The following is a 20,238-nucleotide window of genomic DNA, read 5'->3' as shown; positions in this document are numbered from 1 at the left end:
CCCACTATATGGCGGCGGTCTATAAATAATCGAGTCTGGACCATCCAGTGATCAACAGCATGAACACTGACCTATGCAATGGGATACAGTGACATGTGTCAACCAAGTCAGCGATCCTGACCCCCTGTCAGTGACCTTTTAGTACAAGCATGGGTTGTTGAAGATCGATTCTATTCCAGTCTTCACAGATCTATTTCTCGAACTTCATAACCACTTTACTGGAACGCAAACATTAACATGTTTCGTTACAAAGGTGCATCATCAGCCCATGAAACACAACTAGCGTATAGTATGACATGGCGGAGAATCATTTGGTACTGAACAAAAACAATTTAACGACCAATTCTGCATATTTTTAGCAAAATACAAACATTATTGTTTCTCAGATAATAACCTGCATTCATGTCCCTTCTTTTCAAAGACATTTATCCTTTGAAAAAAATTGTGTGCTCAATATTTCCGTTTCAAGGAAGCTATATGTGTGTGGGAACTAATACCTTCCAGCAGTCGATGGCAGGTACCAGCACTTACTTGCAGATTCCTTCCCAGTCTGGGGCTGGCATCTTGGCCAGGTGATGGATATCCAAGACGCATGTGACGGCAGCGGCGGGGTCACAGGTCTTCGACTGAGCCTTCAGGCAACAGTCCTTAGCAGTCAGCTTCTGTAGAACTGTCACCACTGTGTGGAGCCTTCTCTTGATAGCCTCAGGACACTGACTGGTTTGGACATGGACGCAGTCCTTGGCTGAACTCACAGCACTGTGTGGACAGACAGGGTACATTACTATACTTGCCTGACACATTAATATAGAATAAGTAGTTCTGAAAATGAGTGGCTCGTATGATGGTTGTAGCATTGAGATGATTGCATGATTTCAAATTCAAGTTATGATCATTGTAGCTCTAAGATGACTGCAAGCCACTACTTCAACACAATTTTTTGATAGCCATGCAGTTGAGAAAATTGTAACCTATCCTTCAACACAGATTTACGATAATCATAGCATTGAGAAAATTGTAACCTATCCTTCAACACAGATTTACGATAATCACAGCATTGAGAAAATTGTAACCTATCCTTCAACTCAGATTTACGATAATGATAGCATTGAGAAAATTGTAACCTATCCTTCAACTCAGATTTACGATAATGATAGCATTGAGAAAATTGTAACCTATCCTTCAACTCAGATTTACGATAATGATAGCATTGAGAAAATTGTAACCTATCCTTCAACTCAGATTTACGATAATCACAGCATTGAGAAAATTGTAACCTATCCTTCAACACAGATTTATGATAATCACAGCATTGAGAAAATTGTAACCTATCCTTCAACTCAGATTTACGATAATGATAGCATTGAGAAAATTGTAACCTATCCTTCAACTCAGATTTACGATAATGATAGCATTGAGAAAATTGTAACCTATCCTTCAACTCAGATTTACGATAATCACAGCATTGAGAAAATTGTAACCTATCCTTCAACACAGATTTACGATAATCACAGCATTGAGAAAATTGTAACCTATCCTTCAACTCAGATTTACGATAATGATAGCATTGAGAAAATTGTAACCTATCCTTCAACTCAGATTTACGATAATGACAGCATTGAGAAAATTGTAACCTATCCTTCAACTCAGATTTACGATAATCACAGCATTGAGAAAATTGTAACCTATCCTTCAACACAGATTTACGATAATGATAGCATTGAGAAAATTGTAACTTATCCTTCAACTCAGATTTACGATAATGATAGCATTGAGAAAATTGCAACCTATCCTTCAACACAGATTTACGATAATCACAGCATTGAGAAAATTGTAACCTATCCTTCAACACAGATTTACGATAATCACAGCATTGAGAAAATTGTAACCTATCCTTCAACTCAGATTTACGATAATGATAGCATTGAGAAAATTGTAACCTATCCTTCAACTCAGATTTACGATAATGATAGCATTGAGAAAATTGTAACCTATCCTTCAACTCAGATTTACGATAATGATAGCATTGAGAAAATTGTAACCTATCCTTCAACACAGATTTACAATAATCATAGCATTGAGAAAACTGTAATCCCAATATATCAACACTGATTTATGATAGTTGTAGCATTAAGGTGATTGTAACCCCATATTTCAACACTAATATAATGTTGCTATGTAGCCAGTGGGCCAGAAATGTTTACGCGATCTTCTCCCACAAACGAATTGTAGTGATAAGTGTTTGATAGGGTTTGGGAGTTACCTCATCTTAGCAGGTAAACCTATTACTGAGTACTTTATGTATATTAACTTTCGGTTTCATCATTCCACTTTTGAGCCGAACCGACTGTATGAGCTCCATCCACCCTTGAATATCTTGTACATACCCACAAAGGCTACCATCGCCACTAAAAATCCTGGTGGCCAGTTTGTTAATGCACTGTGTTGCCATGGCAACATTGCAGCCCTTGATGACTTCTTCAGGTGTGGCTATACTGCACAAATTTCTGTAAGTCTGCTGAATGGATGACTTGGCAGACCTGAATCTCTTGTTGCTCTCTTTGTCATCACCACAGGAAACATCATCAAGACAGCTAGATCTGAGAGGGTTACGTCCGCTTTCCCTAGATCAACAAAAACCAGAAACAGGTCATCACCACAGGAAACATCATCAAGACAGCTAATTCTGTGAGGGATACCTCCGCTTTCCCTGGATCAACAAAAACAAACAGGTCATCACCACAGGAAACATCATTAAGACAGCTAGATCTGAGAGGGTTACGTCTGCTTTCCCTGGATCAACAAAAATAAGTACCAGATCTATTCCACTGAAATGTTAGCAAGACAGGTGGGACTAAGAGAGTTAGGTCACCTTTACACAGTAACAATAATTAAAAAAAACCACGAAGATAAAACCTGCCATCATTAAATTAACATAGTGCTTCACCCATTGTGCCAACAATCATAATTTCAGTCATCCGTATTTCCATATCATTCTACATCCAATCCATTAGCCTGTACAGTTATTCCCATATTTCTTTGTGAGTGTTTGCTTGGGTATGACTTTACTCTGCCTTAAACAATGTTGCAGCAATATCACTGCCAGGGACACCAATATGGGCTTCACACATTGTACCAATGTGGGGAATTGAACTTGGGTCTTCGATGTGACAAGCGAACCCCTTATCTAAAAGGCTACCCCACCACTCCTTCTTTCGAATGTGAGAGACTTGGACTTATCACTGCTCTGAATAATGTTTCAGTTCTACCACAGTGTCTGTGTTTGATTGGGAGGAAAGTCTCATGTATGTAGGTTTCAGACAACTACTGATTTGATGAAACCCAACACCATATGGAAACAACAGCAGACAAAACAAAGTATGCAAACAACAGCAGATTCAAACCTTGCAGACACAAAAGCAGACATGAGTCGACACAACAGCAGACACAATAGCAGACACAGCAGCAGCTGCTAAACAGGTAACAGCAGACACAACAGCAGTTGCGAAACAGCTAACAGCAGATGCAAACAACAGCAGCTGCTAAACAGGTAACAGCAGATGCAAACAACAGCAGACACAACAGCAGTTGCAACACAACAGCAGAAAAAAGTACACACACAACAGTGGAATGCAAAAGCAGACAAACAACAGCAAACAGCAGATGCATACTACAGCAGATGCAAACAACAACAAACAGCAGATGCAAACAACAGCAGACAATAGCAGATGCACGGTGCTGACAAACCTTGAAATCTATTTTGGATTCAAACCCACATTTCTGATATGTCTCATGATGGCAAATAAAAGTATTTGAAATTTTTCAAAGGCATTCAGAAGTTGGTGTAGTAATACAAGAAAAATCTTATGGATAACAACCTCTTTACTTTTTTGCCCACAATGTTTCTGTGCTAGTTCTCGCCTTTTCTTCATTTGCATAATGACCAAAGTGAACAGTACAGTATATAATTTTATTGATGAACAGTAAGCCACAGACTTAATTAAGAACATCAGTGCTTAAAACTCACAAAATTCCAAGCCAGAGAGCAGGACAGGTAACTTTAAAAAATGACCAGTCCAGATACAGACTTGCCTGTCTGGTTTTCAACAATAATCATAATAAAAAAGTAATCAGGTTTCTGAGGATTTTACTGTATGTATTGTAATGCTATGGCTAAGCCACGTGGCCTGGTTTAGAAACTAGAAATCTGGTGATTCACAGTCAAGATCAGACAGATCTAAATCATTGCCTGAGTCAGCAGGGCTATTGTAATTTTTCTCTACCAGACTACTTTTGAACTTTGACTGTCCAAGATGAAAATAGATCCAGACAGGAGGGCAGGCAGGAATTTTAAACACTGAGTATATACACAAAGGTAGAGAGACTGTAAAAACAATAAGTGAGATAGTGAAGAATACCCAGTCATCACTGGGAACTGTAATGTTCAGCATAACTCCCATATTCATACAATAATCCCTAAATACATGCATGAATCAGTGCTGGTCTTAAGCAGCAAGCAAAACTGGACTATATGTTGATGGCCTGTCAATATGTATGAACTGATTGTGGTTCATCATCATCAGTCAACCTCAATCATTTACATTATAAATGGTTTCTGGGCACCCAACCTAACCTTGAAACTGTGGATGGATTCAGCCTCCAATCACCATCACAACTTGAGTTCTGGTAGACAATACTTACAAACATGTACTGATACCACCATTGGGCAACCAGTCTTCAGCAAGGATTGTGGCAAACATTTGTTGGTAGCAAACAATATAATCTGCTCCATTAAAACAGTCAGTTCCATCTGAAACAAGATGATGAGACAAAGGAATCAGTCGTCAGTGAACAGGTGCTTGAACAAAGGGGATGTTGGCTGAGGGGTGGAATAGAAAGTTGGTGAATGTATAGCTGAGTTTGTAGGAGAATGGTTGAGTGTGTGGGTGAATGATTAAGTGGGTGGTTAATAGTTTGTGTACAGGGGAAGTGATGACGAATAGGATAGTGGGTTGTTGAGGGGTCACTGGGTTCATTTTGTGTGGCTGGATGACAGACAGGATGGGAGACAGGATGTTGACATTCACATGGAGTGGGTGGATGACAGATGGGATGTGGACATTTACATGGAGTGGGTGGATGACACATGGGATGTGGACATTTACATGGAGTGGGTGGATGACAGATGGGATGTGGACATTCACGTATTGTGGGTGGATGACAGATGGGATGTGGACATTTACATGGAGTGGGTGGATGACAGATGGGATGTGGACATTTACATGGAGTGGGCGGATGACAGATGGGATGTGCACATTCACGTATTGTGGGTGGATGACAGATGGGATGTGGACATTTACATGGAGTGGGTGGATGACAGATGGGATGTGGACATTTACATGGAGTGGGTGGATGACAGATGGGATGTGGACATTTACATGGAGTGGGTGGATGACAGATGGGATGTGGACATTGACATTGAGTGAATGGGTGAGAGACAGGATGTGGACATTCACGTATTGTGGGTGGATGACAGATGGGATGTGGACATTTACATGGAGTGGGTGGATGACAGATGGGATGTGGACATTTACATGGAGTGGGTGGATGACAGATGGGATGTGGACATTTACATGGAGTGGGTGGATGACAGATGGGATGTGGACATTGACATTGAGTGAATGGGTGAGAGACAGGATGTGGACATTCACGTATTGTGGGTGGATGACAGATGGGATGTGGACATTTACATGGAGTGGGTGGATGACAGATGGGATGTGGACATTTACATGGAGTGGGTGGATGACAGATGGAATGTGGACATTCACGTATTGTGGGTGGATGACAGATGGGATATGGACATTTACATGGAGTGGGTGGATGACACATGGGATGTGCACATTCACGTATTGTGGGTGGATGACAGATGGGATGTGGACATTTACATGGAGTGGGTGGATGACAGATGGGATGTGGACATTTACATGGAGTGGGTGGATGACAGACAGGATGTGGACATTCACGAGGAGTGGGTGGATGACAGATGGGATGTGGACATTTACATGGAGTGGGTGGATGACAGATGAGATGTGGACATTCACGTATTGTGGGTGGATGACAGATGGGGTGTGGACATTTACATGGAGTGGGTGGATGACAGATGGGATGTGGACATTCATGTATTGTGGATGGATGACAGATGGGATGTGGACATTTACATGGAGTGGGTGGATGACAGACAGGATGTGGACATTCACGTGGAGTGGGTGGATGACAGACAGGATGTGGACATTCACGTGGAGTGGGTGGATGACAGATGGGATGTGGACATTTACATGGAGTGGGTGGATGACAGATGGGATGTGGACATTTACATGGAGTGGGTGGATGACAGACAGGATGTGGACATTCACGTGGAGTGGGTGGATGACAGATGGGATGTGGACATTCACGTGGAGTGGGTGGATGACAGATGGGATGTGGACATTTACATGGAGTGGGTGGATGACAGATGGGATGTGGACATTCACGTATTGTGGGTGGATGACAGATGGGATGTGGACATTTACATGGAGTGGGTGGATGACAGATGGGATGTGGACATTTACATGGAGTGGGTGGATAACAGATGGGATGTGGACATTCACGTATTGTGGGTGGATGACAGATGGGATGTGGACATTTACATGGAGTGGGTGGATGACAGATGGGATGTGGACATTCATGTATTGTGGGTGGATGACAGATGGGATGTGGACATTCACGTTGAGTGAATGGGTGAGAGACAGGATGTGGACATTCACGTGGAGTGGGTGGATGACAGATGGGATGTGGACATTTACATGGAGTGGGTGGATGACAGACGGGATGTGGACATTCACGTATTGTGGGTGGATGACAGATGGGATGTGGACATTCACGTTGAGTGAATGGGTGAGAGACAGGATGTGAACATTCACATGGAGTGGGTGGATGACAGAAGGGATGTGGAAAATTACATGGAGTGGGTGGATGACAGATGGGATGTGGACAATTACATGGAGTTGGTGGATGACAGATGGCATGTGGACATTTACATGGAGTGGGCGGATTCCTGAACTTCAAAATATGTAAAGTAACACAACTACATAATTTGAAAATCACAACCAACTTTGCACTGCAGCTCTGTGTTAAAAAATATGAGGCGGTTCCTAAATTTGAATACAGTCTAAGGTCTTTTCAAGTTATTGGTTAATAGAGAATGTTTTAAGATGGACAGATGGAATTCCTTGGTATAACAAAGTAGCCCTGATCATTCTTAGTTGTTGTAGAAACTGATCTCTGTCCTCAATATTGCTGCAGCTAAGTATACAGGTCTCATCTGAAGGTCATTTTACACTTATGAAATTACTGTAGGGAAGTTAACATCAGCCAAGCTGAAAGCATATTTCTTCCACCAAAGACTATGCTTTGAAAACAGCCCAGACAAAGTTCATTTTGTCCCAAAATATGGTAACTGGACAAAATGCTGGAATGCCAGATTGATGGTTGAGATTGTGCAACAGCAGTTCAGGTCATGGAAGGTGATTCCTGTTTCGAATGGTTTTGCAATAGAAGTGAGAGACCATGCGGAGAATCAGTTGTAATATGACTGATGTTTGGAATGCTTTAGGTTTATCTTGTCAAGACTGCAAGACTGGAAAAAAACATTCACACTTTAACTTTCCCTGTTTGCTAGAAGGTCTCTGATTGGTCAGAGGAAGGTCATTCTGACATTACCTGTCACGAATGTCCTCAGAGCTGCACAGCAGTAGCATGTACTAAGACTGTCTGATTTGAATGAAACTGGTGTCGATAGCTGTCTATGAGAAAGATATAGTGAGTGAGTGCAGATTGACACCTCTTTTAGCAATATTCCAGTTATATCATGGTGTGGGAGACCAGAAATGGGCTTCACACATTCTACCCATAGGGAGAATTGAACCCAGGCCTTCGGCAAGATGAGCAGATGCTTTAACTTCTGGTTAAGATACATGTATGTCAGTTTTGAAAACTTGAACATTTTGAAGAGTAATTCTATGTTGGACACTATCCTCCAACTTACTTAGTCGAACATTTTGTGAGCACACATTTTCCATGAATGACCGACTTGTCTCCTTCATCGAGTCTAAAAAGAAATGGAATACAGGGTCAAAGTCATTGTTTTCCAGACAGTACTTGAACTTGGTGATGTCACTGCAAAAGTCATCCATGTCTGTTGTCCTGATCTGTTGTGCTGCGGCAAGACAGGTCTCCAGATCTGCGTGTTGGTAGTTGTAGGCGGCTAGAGTGGTTGTTGTGTTATTGGAACACCCCATTTTGAACCGTGCTTGAAAGAGTTGGAATAACTTTTGGTAGGGTCCACAACCAGACTGAGCATCAACGCAACGCAAGAACTCTTCCCTATAATGAGAAACCATATTCTTTAAGAATTATCAGAAGTGTGATCCATATCTCTGCTTCCTATCCATCATCAATTAAAGAATATATCTAAAAATATTTATTCCACTTGCATATTCGAAACTTGAGATCATTACATTCCAATAATTGCTACTCTCACAACTTATGGAATTAGAAACCTGAGTACTAAGATCGAAACTCACATAAGTTAACATGAACATACAACAATCGTACTGTTAAATAGCAGTTTTTGTAACAAGCCAGAGTGGTATTGAATAACGTGATTTAGTACTAAGATCGTAACTCACATACCTTAACACGGACTTACACAACTGGAGTGGTAAGTGCCAGTGTTTGTTATAAACCAGAGTGCTGCTGTGTAAAGTGATCTTAGTACTAAGGTTGTAACGTACCTTAACATGAACTTACGACAGTCGTACTGTTAAGTGCCAGTTTTTGCAATGAGCCAGAGTGGTGTTGAATAACGTGATCTTAGTACCAAGATCATAACTCCCATACCTTAACATGGACGTATGACAACTGTAGTGTTTGTTACACACCAGAGTGCTGTTACCTCAACATGGACTTATGACAACTGTAGTGTTTGTTACACACCAGAGTGCTGTTACCTCAACATGGACGTACGACAACTGTAGTGTTTGTTACACACCAGAGTCCTGTTACCTCAACATGGACGTACGACAACTGTAGTGTTTGTTACACACCAGAGTGCTGTTACCTCAACATGGACGTACGACAACTGTAGTGTTTGTTACACACCAGAGTGCTGTTACCTCAACATGGACGTACGACAACTGTAGTGTTTGTTACACACCAGAGTGCTGTTACCTCAACATGGACGTACGACAACTGTAGTGTTTGTTACACACCAGAGTGCTGTTACCTCAACATGGACGTACGACAACTGTAGTGTTTGTTACACACCAGAGTGCTGTTACCTCAACATGGACTTATGACAACTGTAGTGTTTGTTACACACCAGAGTGCTGTTACCTTAACATGGACTTACGACAACTGTAGTGTTTGTTACACACCAGAGTGCTGTTACCTCAACATGGACGTATGACAACTGTAGTGTTTGTTACAAACCAGAGTGCTGTTACCTTAACATGGACTTACGACAACTGTAGTGTTTGTTACACACCAGAGTGCTGTTACCTCAACATGGACTTATGACAACTGTAGTGTTTGTTACACACCAGAGTGCTGTTACCTTAACATGGACTTACGACAACTGTAGTGTTTGTTACACACCAGAGTGCTGTTACCTCAACATGGACTTATGACAACTGTAGTGTTTGTTACACACCAGAGTGCTGTTACCTCAACATGGACGTACGACAACTGTAGTGTTTGTTACACACCAGAGTGCTGTTACCTCAACATGGACGTACGACAACTGTAGTGTTTGTTACACACCAGAGTGCTGTTACCTCAACATGGACTTACGACAACTGTAGTGTTTGTTACACACCAGAGTGCTGTTACCTCAACATGGACGTACGACAACTGTAGTGTTTGTTACACACCAGAGTGCTGTTACCTTAACATGGACTTACGACAACTGTAGTGTTTGTTACACACCAGAGTGCTGTTACCTTAACATGGACTTACGACAACTGTAGTGTTTGTTACACACCAGAGTGCTGTTACCTCAACATGGACGTATGACAACTGTAGTGTTTGTTACAAACCAGAGTGCTGTTACCTCAATATGGACGTACGACAACTGTAGTGTTTGTTACACACCAGAGTGCTGTTACCTCAACATGGACTTATGACAACTGTAGTGTTTGTTACACACCAGAGTGCTGTTACCTCAACATGGACGTACGACAACTGTAGTGTTTGTTACAAACCAGAGTGCTGTTACCTCAACATGGACGTACGACAACTGTAGTGTTTGTTACACACCAGAGTGCTGTTACCTCAACATGGACTTACGACAACTGTAGTGTTTGTTACACACCAGAGTGCTGTTACCTTAACATGGACTTACGACAACTGTAGTGTTTGTTACACACCAGAGTGCTGTTACCTCAACATGGACGTATGACAACTGTAGTGTTTGTTACACACCAGAGTGCTGTTACCTTAACATGGACTTATGACAACTGTAGTGTTTGTTACAAACCAGAGTGCTGTTACCTCAACATGGACTTATGACAACTGTAGTGTTTTTTACACACCAGAGTGCTGTTACCTCAACATGGACGTACGACAACTGTAGTGTTTGTTACAAACCAGAGTGCTGTTACCTCAACATGGACGTACGACAACTGTAGTGTTTGTTACACACCAGAGTGCTGTTACCTCAACATGGACGTACGACAACTGTAGTGTTTGTTACACACCAGAGTGCTGTTACCTCAACATGGACGTACGACAACTGTAGTGTTTGTTACACACCAGAGTGCTGTTACCTCAACATGGACGTACGACAACTGTAGTGTTTGTTACACACCAGAGTGCTGTTACCTCAACATGGACGTACGACAACTGTAGTGTTTGTTACACACCAGAGTGCTGTTACCTCAACATGGACGTACGACAACTGTAGTGTTTGTTACACACCAGAGTGCTGTTACCTCAACATGGACGTACGACAACTGTAGTGTTTGTTACACACCAGAGTGCTGTTACCTCAACATGGACGTACGACAACTGTAGTGTTTGTTACATACCAGAGTGCTGTTACCTCAACATGGACGTACGACAACTGTAGTGTTTGTTACACACCAGAGTGCTGTTACCTCAACATGGACGTACGACAACTGTAGTGTTTGTTACACACCAGAGTGCTGTTACCTCAACATGGACGTACGACAACTGTAGTGTTTGTTACACACCAGAGTGCTGTTACCTCAACATGGACGTACGACAACTGTAGTGTTTGTTACAAACCAGAGTGCTGTTACCTCAACATGGACGTACGACAACTGTAGTGTTTGTTACACACCAGAGTGCTGTTACCTCAACATGGACGTACGACAACTGTAGTGTTTGTTACACTCCAGAGTGCTGTTACCTCAACATGGACGTACGACAACTGTAGTGTTTGTTACACACCAGAGTGCTGTTACCTCAACATGGACGTACGACAACTGTAGTGTTTGTTACACACCAGAGTGCTGTTACCTCAACATGGACGTACGACAACTGTAGTGTTTGTTACACACCAGAGTGCTGTTACCTCAACATGGACGTACGACAACTGTAGTGTTTGTTACAAACCAGAGTGCTGTTACCTCAATATGGACTTACGACAACTGTAGTGTTTGTTACAAACCAGAGTGCTGTTACCTCAACATGGACTGAACACAGTTGCAAACACTATAACGCCTCTACATCATCACACAGTCTCTGTCACTTCTTCCACAAACAGATTTTGATCAGAGGTAACTGACACTATGTATCAGAGAGGTAGTCATCCAATTACACCTGCTCCACAAAAATCAGGATTTTACTCGTGAACACACTGTTTATGTGGCCACTTTCTCCAACATGTAATTTTCTGAATAAAACTGACATTTTATTCTTATGGGGACTAATGCTTACTATGTTTATCTCCTCCCTCTAATAGTGGAACACTTGAAATCCCTTGTAGTTCCCTTCTCCCTACAATACACTCACCCAAAGGAAGCCTCCCTTTCTAACCAATACAGTCAGATTACCAGCCATGCCTGTCACTCTCTCCGAAATCTCATATGCCCGACATGAGAATTACTGTGAATTCAGTGTGCCTGAGAGGGCGGGTGGAAAGGCTTGACATCATAAGTCAGGAAAAGTATAAAATATCAATTTTGTTAAGAAAATTACATATTTTTCTTCACCCTGACTCATGCTTATTATGTTTACAGAATCCGACCGAAACGGCGGTGGGTCAGGCCATGCTGGATTCTGTTGGCGCTATATAAGCATGTCCGCTACTTCCCCACGGGAAGTATAATGATGGTAGTTCAGGGATCACATCCAGTCAAACTTGTCTTCTCATGAAGCGTTCATTGACTGGAATGTGATGATATGGAGATCTGCAACTGGATGTCAAGATTCCTTTCAAGACCAGTTGCAACCCTTCTTCATGTACAAGTATCTTCATTATGAGTACAGGGTCATAATCATTCATGCTGTTCAAGACGTCTGCATGGACTCTCAATCATTATACTCTGCAGAGAGTTTTGGTCTCAACAAGTCCCATGATAAAAGGGTGAATGAAACACAGTGCCTTTGTGGAACCATTAGTTGTTGTGCAACAACAAGTGCCCCAAATTGGTGAATGCCAGTTACATCCTCTGTGGCGATGTAGGTATTGTTAGGCAAATACTATATTTGATTTCCAAAAGCAACCCTTCATTATAGATGTTAGCAAGCAGTTTTATTGTAGAGCAAGTGTCGATGCCAAGGTTCTCACTTTGTGGGGGTTGGAAGCTTGCAGAGGTTCGAGTCCTGTTGCTTTGTAGTCCCTCAGAATAATGGCTCTCATCCATACTGAGACAGTGTTCCATGATACTTCAATAGGTGTCTCAGCATATAGTGGGATGAATAGGCGCTTGAACTTTTGTCTCCTTGACTTAGTTCACTGACGATGTAATTTCAATGCTCTAATTGGGCATAATGATAAATCCTGTGTATCATGTTGCCCAAAGACTGTAAATAATTGCAGGATGTGGATTGTCATACCAGTTGGCGAGGTAGTTGATTTTTGGCAATAAAATCTTATCGCAGTCCTTGGTGCAAAATCTCACAATGATCGGTGTTGAACCGTGTATGACTGAAGTCCAGAGCATGTGTTTCTGACATCCGTGCTGCCGTAGCTATGGCGAGTAGAAACAACATTGTCTATATCAACAGTTCAAAGGATGTCTGATCTAGAGGCTTGTAAGTGTCACTGGTGAGATGTTGAAGTCCCAAGCTGGTGCCTTAAATCTGCGTTGTTGGTCTTTATGATGAGATGCTGAGAGCAACTTTTGCAAACTGATCTGGTGCTGGAAATACAAATGTTGGTATATGTTGAACCTCGAGACAAATAGGTTCAATTTGCAGTGATCCAAATGTCTGACTGATGAGTCGAAACACCTCCTGATGTATTCACTCTGTTGGAGAAGGACAGTAAGATTGTAAAGGACGTGACATAATGTGTTGAAAGGTTAGCTGTAGCAGACTGTGAGATCATGCTGACCCTTGCTACTGTGGAGTTGTCGGTGTGGACCATCAGCAGTCTGTTCCTTAATGGGGTCGACCATTGTGGTACGCATTAATTACAACTTTCATTTCAACAGAGATGAGAGAGTACGACTTGTGTTATCATGAATCTCGTATAGACACATGCGTGTTGTGAAGATTTTCCTTCCAGGAATGTAGAACTTGCGTCAGATTCAACTCTGACTTCATCAAATCTTCTGGTAATGCAATACCATTCTGTGTTGCTGCAGGAATGTTTCAATCAGCTGAATATTCACTAAGACAGTCAATGAGGTAGTATGAACAGGTACATGCTTCATCTGTAATGAAGATGTTTGTACCGGATTTGCTTTGTCTTCAGATTGTCAACACAGTAAGTTATGAGTCAGCTGTCCTCCATGTGAAGTCTATTTATAGTATATGTTGCTGCAGGCCTCCAGATAAACAACACTGAATCTGCTGTTAGAACACCTGTTTGCCTCGTGAATCAAATGCCATTGTAGACTGCTATCTGGGTTGTAAATGAAACCTTTCCAATGTTAAAAGGATTGTTTACATCTGTAGATGACTTCCTGACACACAACTAATAGCCACTTTCTGTGCAAGGCTTTGTCTTTCGAGGACCAATCAGATTGCAGATGTGACGCCACTGGTGTTGCAGCCAAAAGATCATCATGAAATTTTGTGCAGTCAGTGATTCCCTCACTAGCATTTGGGCATGTCTGAACTTTGCTGTTCGGCTTGTCCACAAATGAGCATGGGTATAGACGACTCAGTAAAAGCGCGTGAACCCTTCAGCTGCTTAATACCAATGTAGGTAGACTGTCCTTCTGGCTGTTGTGTAGTAACAGGGTTCAATGAAGCGTCGCAAATAATTTTGTTGAATAAAAAAGCATCCTCACACCTGATGTTACTTCCAGATGCTTGGCGATGAATTGTTGATCCTTCTTTGAAGTAAGTAGTGCAGATAAGATCGTCTTATCCTCTTCAAAGTTGGAATCTTCTGGCTTCAAACAGTGAACGTTTGTATGCAGATTCTGCATGAGTCGGGCTAATAGAATAGTTCGCATTCCCTGAATGCATTCGCACATGTATGCATGCATGCTCCTGTGAAGATCCGTGTTCAACGGTGATGATGACTTGTGTCTGAAGCCATAGTCTAATGAAGAATGCAGAATCCTTCCCGCGGAGGCGCTGAAGGAGCTTGGGTATAACATAAATCTCAGAGTGTTGAAGGACAGGATGTGTTTGTTGATACTTCAAAGCAGTATGGCAAGCTGTAGATAAGATGTCCATAGATATTGGCATAAACGGAGGGAAGGTCAAGATGTCGAAGTCATCGTTGATCATCTTGTAGGTGAGGGTGTCGCTGAGCTCCTTTAATAGTGAACTGAGGTCTAGCTCAGTCGTAATCCAAGATGTAATCTCTGGGTCCGAGAAGACACCTTTTCCCTCTGATGTAGGCCGGCGACTGTCTGATGAGTCATCCCTCTTCTTCCGCAAATGCATTTGTGAGTGGTCCAAAAGGGTTCGTTTAACATCATCCCTGCACCTCATTTCAACAATAATTACATATTCTGACAATGATAAATACAATCCAAAAACTGAAAGACAATTTTGTTTAAAGGATCAAAAAATATGGAAAACTTATCCACAGTATTGGTACTCATATTGAAGGAGAGAGTGACAGGCATGGCTGGTTATGTGACCATACTGGCAAGAAAGGGAGGCTTCCTGTGGTTGGGTGTATTGTACGTCTGCTTCAAATAGAATGAACTTCGAGGGATTTCAAGTGTTCCACTATCTTCGCTTAGAGGGAGGAGATAAGCATAAAAAGCATTAGTCAGGATAAGGAAAAATTAAACACTTCAGTCTTAGAGTGAGTGAGTGTGTTGGGTTTAATGCTGTTTGAACAATATTTCAGCAATATCAGAGAAGAGAACACCACAAGTGTTCTTCAAACACTTTCCTCAAGTAGGAAATATAAACCAAGGGTTCGGATTGATGAGCCAACGCTTCAACCACAAGGCTATCACCCTCTAACCTATGTAGAGAAGACAGTTGCAGTTTACAGTGTTGTAAATATGATGCATATTTTCCTGCAATGTCCCTTTCTCATGCTGAGTTAAGACTTCTTCGTGCAACTGGGGTCAAGACTGCATCATTTGTGGACTAGAGGGCGCTATCAATACAAAGGGGAGACAATCATAGCATCAATGACTCACGAGCACACTGGATCTGTGCAGACGCTGGTGAAGTCAGAAGGGCATGGTGGCGGACGGGGGCAGATGCTGCCAGGGTCCACGTTGTTGCAGCTGCTCATGTTCAACTTGTCTGTCAAACTTGACAAAACAGCATCAACAGTAGCTACATCACCTCCAGTACAGTCGGAATTCGTGCGCACACAGGTGACAGCTGTCTGTATCTCACTGCAACATTTAACAGACAAATGCAATGTCAAGTATCTATCACACATTTCGAAATCCAATCCAATGGCAAATAAGTGTTAGAGTTACAGGAAGGTTTAAATATTGAACATATCTAAAATCTTTGAGTCCTGTATTATCCAACAACAGAATTACAGTGTTCAAAGACACATTTCAGCACAAATTTGATTCAGGATATCATACAGGTGAATACAGACTTGACAATGAAAAGACGTTAAGAGCAATGACATATGTCATACCAATGCTATTCCACACTATATATAACATAACAACGGTTCTCTATATATAACATCACAACGGTTCTCCATATATAACATCACAACAGTTCTCTATATATAACATCGTAATGGTTTACAAACCATTGGAATATCAGATAGAGGTGTGAGATTCAGGTATTGCACACAAGATGACATCACTAAACCCCACTGAAGCTGACTAGCACACTTCTTCCACTCATAATACTGTGTGATTACTATCACATAAAGAAGGCAGAATGGTTTTGGATGACGTATGGAATATTTCCCTCATGTCTGCTGACAAAAGTTCATACCAACACTCCTCAGGTCTCAAAACCCCTCAACCTGCCCAAGATATCAAACTACCTACAGGATGATCTACCTGCAGGATGGTGTGTGAAAAGGTCACGGTGACCTACTTGCAGGATGATGCGTGAAAGTGTCACAGCGACCTACCCTCAGGATGATGCGTAAGAAGTTCACAGCGACCTACCCGCAGGGTAATATGTGAGAAGGTCACAAAAACCTACCTGCAGGATGATATGTGAGAAGGTCACAACTACCTACCTGCAGGATGATATGTGAGAGGGTCACAACGACCTACCTGCAGGATGATGTGCTATTATCCAGGAGCAGCTCAGCATCCTGTGCACATGTCTGCAGAGCTGTGAGGTTGCAGGAGCAGACTGGTGTTGCGGCTGCTGCTGCATCTGCCAAACCTGGAACATCAACAACATACAACAAAGATCAGTTTCTGGCGAGGACAACTATCGTTGCCTCAAATGCAATGACTTGGAGGGGTCTTTCATACATGTCTGATACATGACACTATAAGTAGCTGGTGTACTGCAGATATTATTTGATGGGATTTATCCAGTATTCTAGACTAAGCTCCCTAAAAATATGATTTTGTTTAATATTGGGATGTTTTTTTGAAAGGTCTTACTTTAACACATTCATAGATATTTTAATAGCAAATTTCAACAATACATTCCATGCAATAATTTTAACACATACAATAAGGAGCAGATGTACACACATGGTATCCTCAGAAAGACATCATATCGAAGTAAATCATCAGGATTTAATGAGATACAAGCATGATATAGTACAGATACATGCAAACATTGTTCATCCAAACAGGCATGGTACAGACATGGTACAGAGATATAGGCATGGTACAGAGCAAATTTCAACAATATATTCCATGCAATAATTTTAACACATACAATAATGAACAGATGTACATACATGGTGCTGCTTGTGTCATCAGAAAGTTACGAGTGTTGATGAACTTCTCTAGTCTGTCTCCTGTCAGGCCTGTGGGGAGTGTAGTGAACAACTTCATGTTGTCCGTCAAAATGCTGAATCATCAAACAGACACCCATGATACATGTTAAATTGTCACAGAGGATAATATGATACACTCTGAATTGTCAAAGACGATAATATGACACATGTTGAATAACCAGAAGATGATATAATGCATGTTGAATGTTCGCAGAAAATATAATACATGTTGAATATTCGCAGAAAATATAATACATGTTGAATATTCACAGAAAATATAATACATGTTGAATATTCACAGAAAATATACTACATGTTGAATATTCACAGAGGATAATATATTACATGTTGAATCATCATTGAGGATAATATGATACATGTTGAATCATCACAGTGGATAAGGCAGACCTACTCAATACAAGATATCTACCAGCTCTGTTGGTTAGTGTCACATCACCCTATCCCTAACGCTAACCCTAAAACCTAATCCGAGCCCCAAAACTTTACCCTAACCCTAACCAAAAGTAAACTTGCATGCTTTCAAAGACAGTGGAAGGTATTTGTTGTTCTGTTGTCTTACTGAGGATAATACGACACATGTTGAATCATCAGAGATGTTTATATGTGTTATCAAAGAGGATAACATGATACACACTCATACACGATACACAATCATCACCGAGACCCACATAACCAGGGAAGACCTACCTGCAGAGTGCATCCTGTGTAAAAAGTCTGCTGGAAAGGAGAGTCTGGAGGCTAAATATTCTGTCTACCTCATCCACAGCTAGGCTGTGACAGTCCACAGGATCAGATGACTTAGGCGATTTGCTGAAGCATTTCTGGAAATAAATCTTCCTCACTTCCTCGACACTGGTCGAGACCCTGCTGTAGGTGTCTCTGTTGCAGTCAATGGTGTGGTTGGTGACACAGGACAATGACTGCTTCAGCTTCCTGCAAATAACATATCAATTGTTGACTTTAGGAGTGCTCATAGTTGAGAGTGATTATACACATAAAGTCCAATGGCATTAATTACAAATGTCCAGTTGTCTTCATCAAGACCATGTAACTCTTTAGCAGAAAGGAAAGACATATTCAATGTAGAATGCCTCTGTATAGAACTCTGAGTCTAATCTGCACATCCTTCTTCATCGGTGTGTATTTTACTTACTGTCTGCCAGGCTATCCATTGAGAGGGTTTAGAAGCAGGTTGATATTGTCTTCCCATATCTCCTTATATATCACAGATCGGAGGGTACAGTAATTTATTTCTTTATTTGTTCAAACATGAAGCATAATAACTAAGAATGGTGAGGGAATTTTGTTTTCCTATGCTTTACAATATCTCCAGCATGACACATGAACGCTTTGATCACTAGGCTACCTCATAGCCTGGATGCCAATGAACTAAAGATGGCTGCAGTTTACAATGATGCAATTATGCTGCGTTGATTCCTGCACTCTCCTCCTCATGATCATGCTTCCCGGGCTCAATGTTTGTCTAACTGTTCACTACAGGAACATACTATTTTGGCATCATAAGAATTGGCATGGTTTAACTGTTCACTATAGGAACATACTATTTTGGCATCATAAGAATTGGTTATTTTGGCATCAAAAGAATTGGCATGGTTTAACTGTTCACTACAGGAACATACTATTTTAGCAACAAATGTATAGGCATGGTCTAATAGTTCACCAGTGGAACATACCATTTGGCAGCACATTCATTGGCATGGTTTAATGGTTTGCTACAGGAACATATCACATTGGCAGCACATGCACTGGTTTATCTGTTCACTACTAGAGTGAGTAAGTGTAGTTTAACAAAACTTTTGAACAATATTCCAGGAAAATCACATCAGATGAACTGACGGATTCAAATTGTGTAGAACAGGAACATACTTGCAGACAGCATGGGTGTATCCATCCCCTGTGATGCTGCTGATGACTGAGGAGGCCTCACTGATGCATGATTTGGAGTACTCAATGTTGCATGTTGATTTTGCACAGACAGAGCTCACCGTTGTTCTTAACTGAACCATCACTGATGCCAATAACTCCACTGTTTCAGGAGAACATGTCGTCAGCTTGGCTTTGATGTGGAGGAAAGCAGTTGTAACAGACCTGAAATAAACAATGCAACAACATGGTACAGAGACAAGGAGGGTGTTCTGACAAACAAGAATAAGTAGGATGGGACAGAGAACGCACTTGCGTGAAGTAGGTGGTGCAAAGCAAGGAGCAAACCCAATTTGTTTCTGAAATGGAGATGCAGTGCAGTGCATAACAATGAAATGATGCCATGTGTGGCTGCACACATTGTTCATAAGGTGGTCACATCTGATTGCGAACAACATATGAGTGTTTCGGTCACATTGGCAAGTACCAGTGGGCGTCATTCATAGAGACTAATCCTGGTTTGATGTCAACCCTTGGCAGCAGGAAAAAGTGAGAAATAGACATAAATAGTCTCATTATAATCATTTTCTCTGCAACACCTTTGTCTGAGGGCTGCCTTGGGTGAATCTACAACAGACTGACCACATCATCCAAGATGTATGAGCTCCTCATCCATTTATATGTCAGGTTTCTAAATGACTCAGACACATTTGTTTATCCCTCTATAAGGAAATTCTGTC

The 20,238-nt window shown here is 41.5% G+C and overlaps 1 protein-coding gene across 1 annotated transcript in view; it reads right to left on the bottom strand.

Moving 5' to 3' along the window:
* The window catches only part of LOC137280757 (uncharacterized), a 100,734-nt gene extending 83,083 nt beyond the window's left edge, over positions 1-17,651 (bottom strand). The window contains exons 1-8 of the mRNA XM_067811973.1: positions 17,555-17,651; positions 16,908-17,022; positions 15,846-16,049; positions 8,084-8,421; positions 4,983-7,093; positions 3,405-3,472; positions 2,388-2,624; positions 532-759 (exon numbers count right to left, since the gene is read on the bottom strand). Of these exons, the coding sequence (XP_067668074.1) occupies positions 532-759; positions 2,388-2,624; positions 3,405-3,472; positions 4,983-7,093; positions 8,084-8,421; positions 15,846-16,049; positions 16,908-17,022; positions 17,555-17,651 (3,398 nt within the window). The remainder of the gene's footprint in view (positions 1-531; positions 760-2,387; positions 2,625-3,404; positions 3,473-4,982; positions 7,094-8,083; positions 8,422-15,845; positions 16,050-16,907; positions 17,023-17,554) is intronic.
* Positions 17,652-20,238: the final 2,587 nt, after the last annotated feature.

Source organism: Haliotis asinina, chromosome 4, assembly GCF_037392515.1.
Source record: "Haliotis asinina isolate JCU_RB_2024 chromosome 4, JCU_Hal_asi_v2, whole genome shotgun sequence".
NCBI lineage: Eukaryota > Metazoa > Mollusca > Gastropoda > Lepetellida > Haliotidae > Haliotis > Haliotis asinina.
Note: the sequence above shows the minus strand (reverse complement) of the source record. Positions and strands in the feature narration are given on the sequence as shown.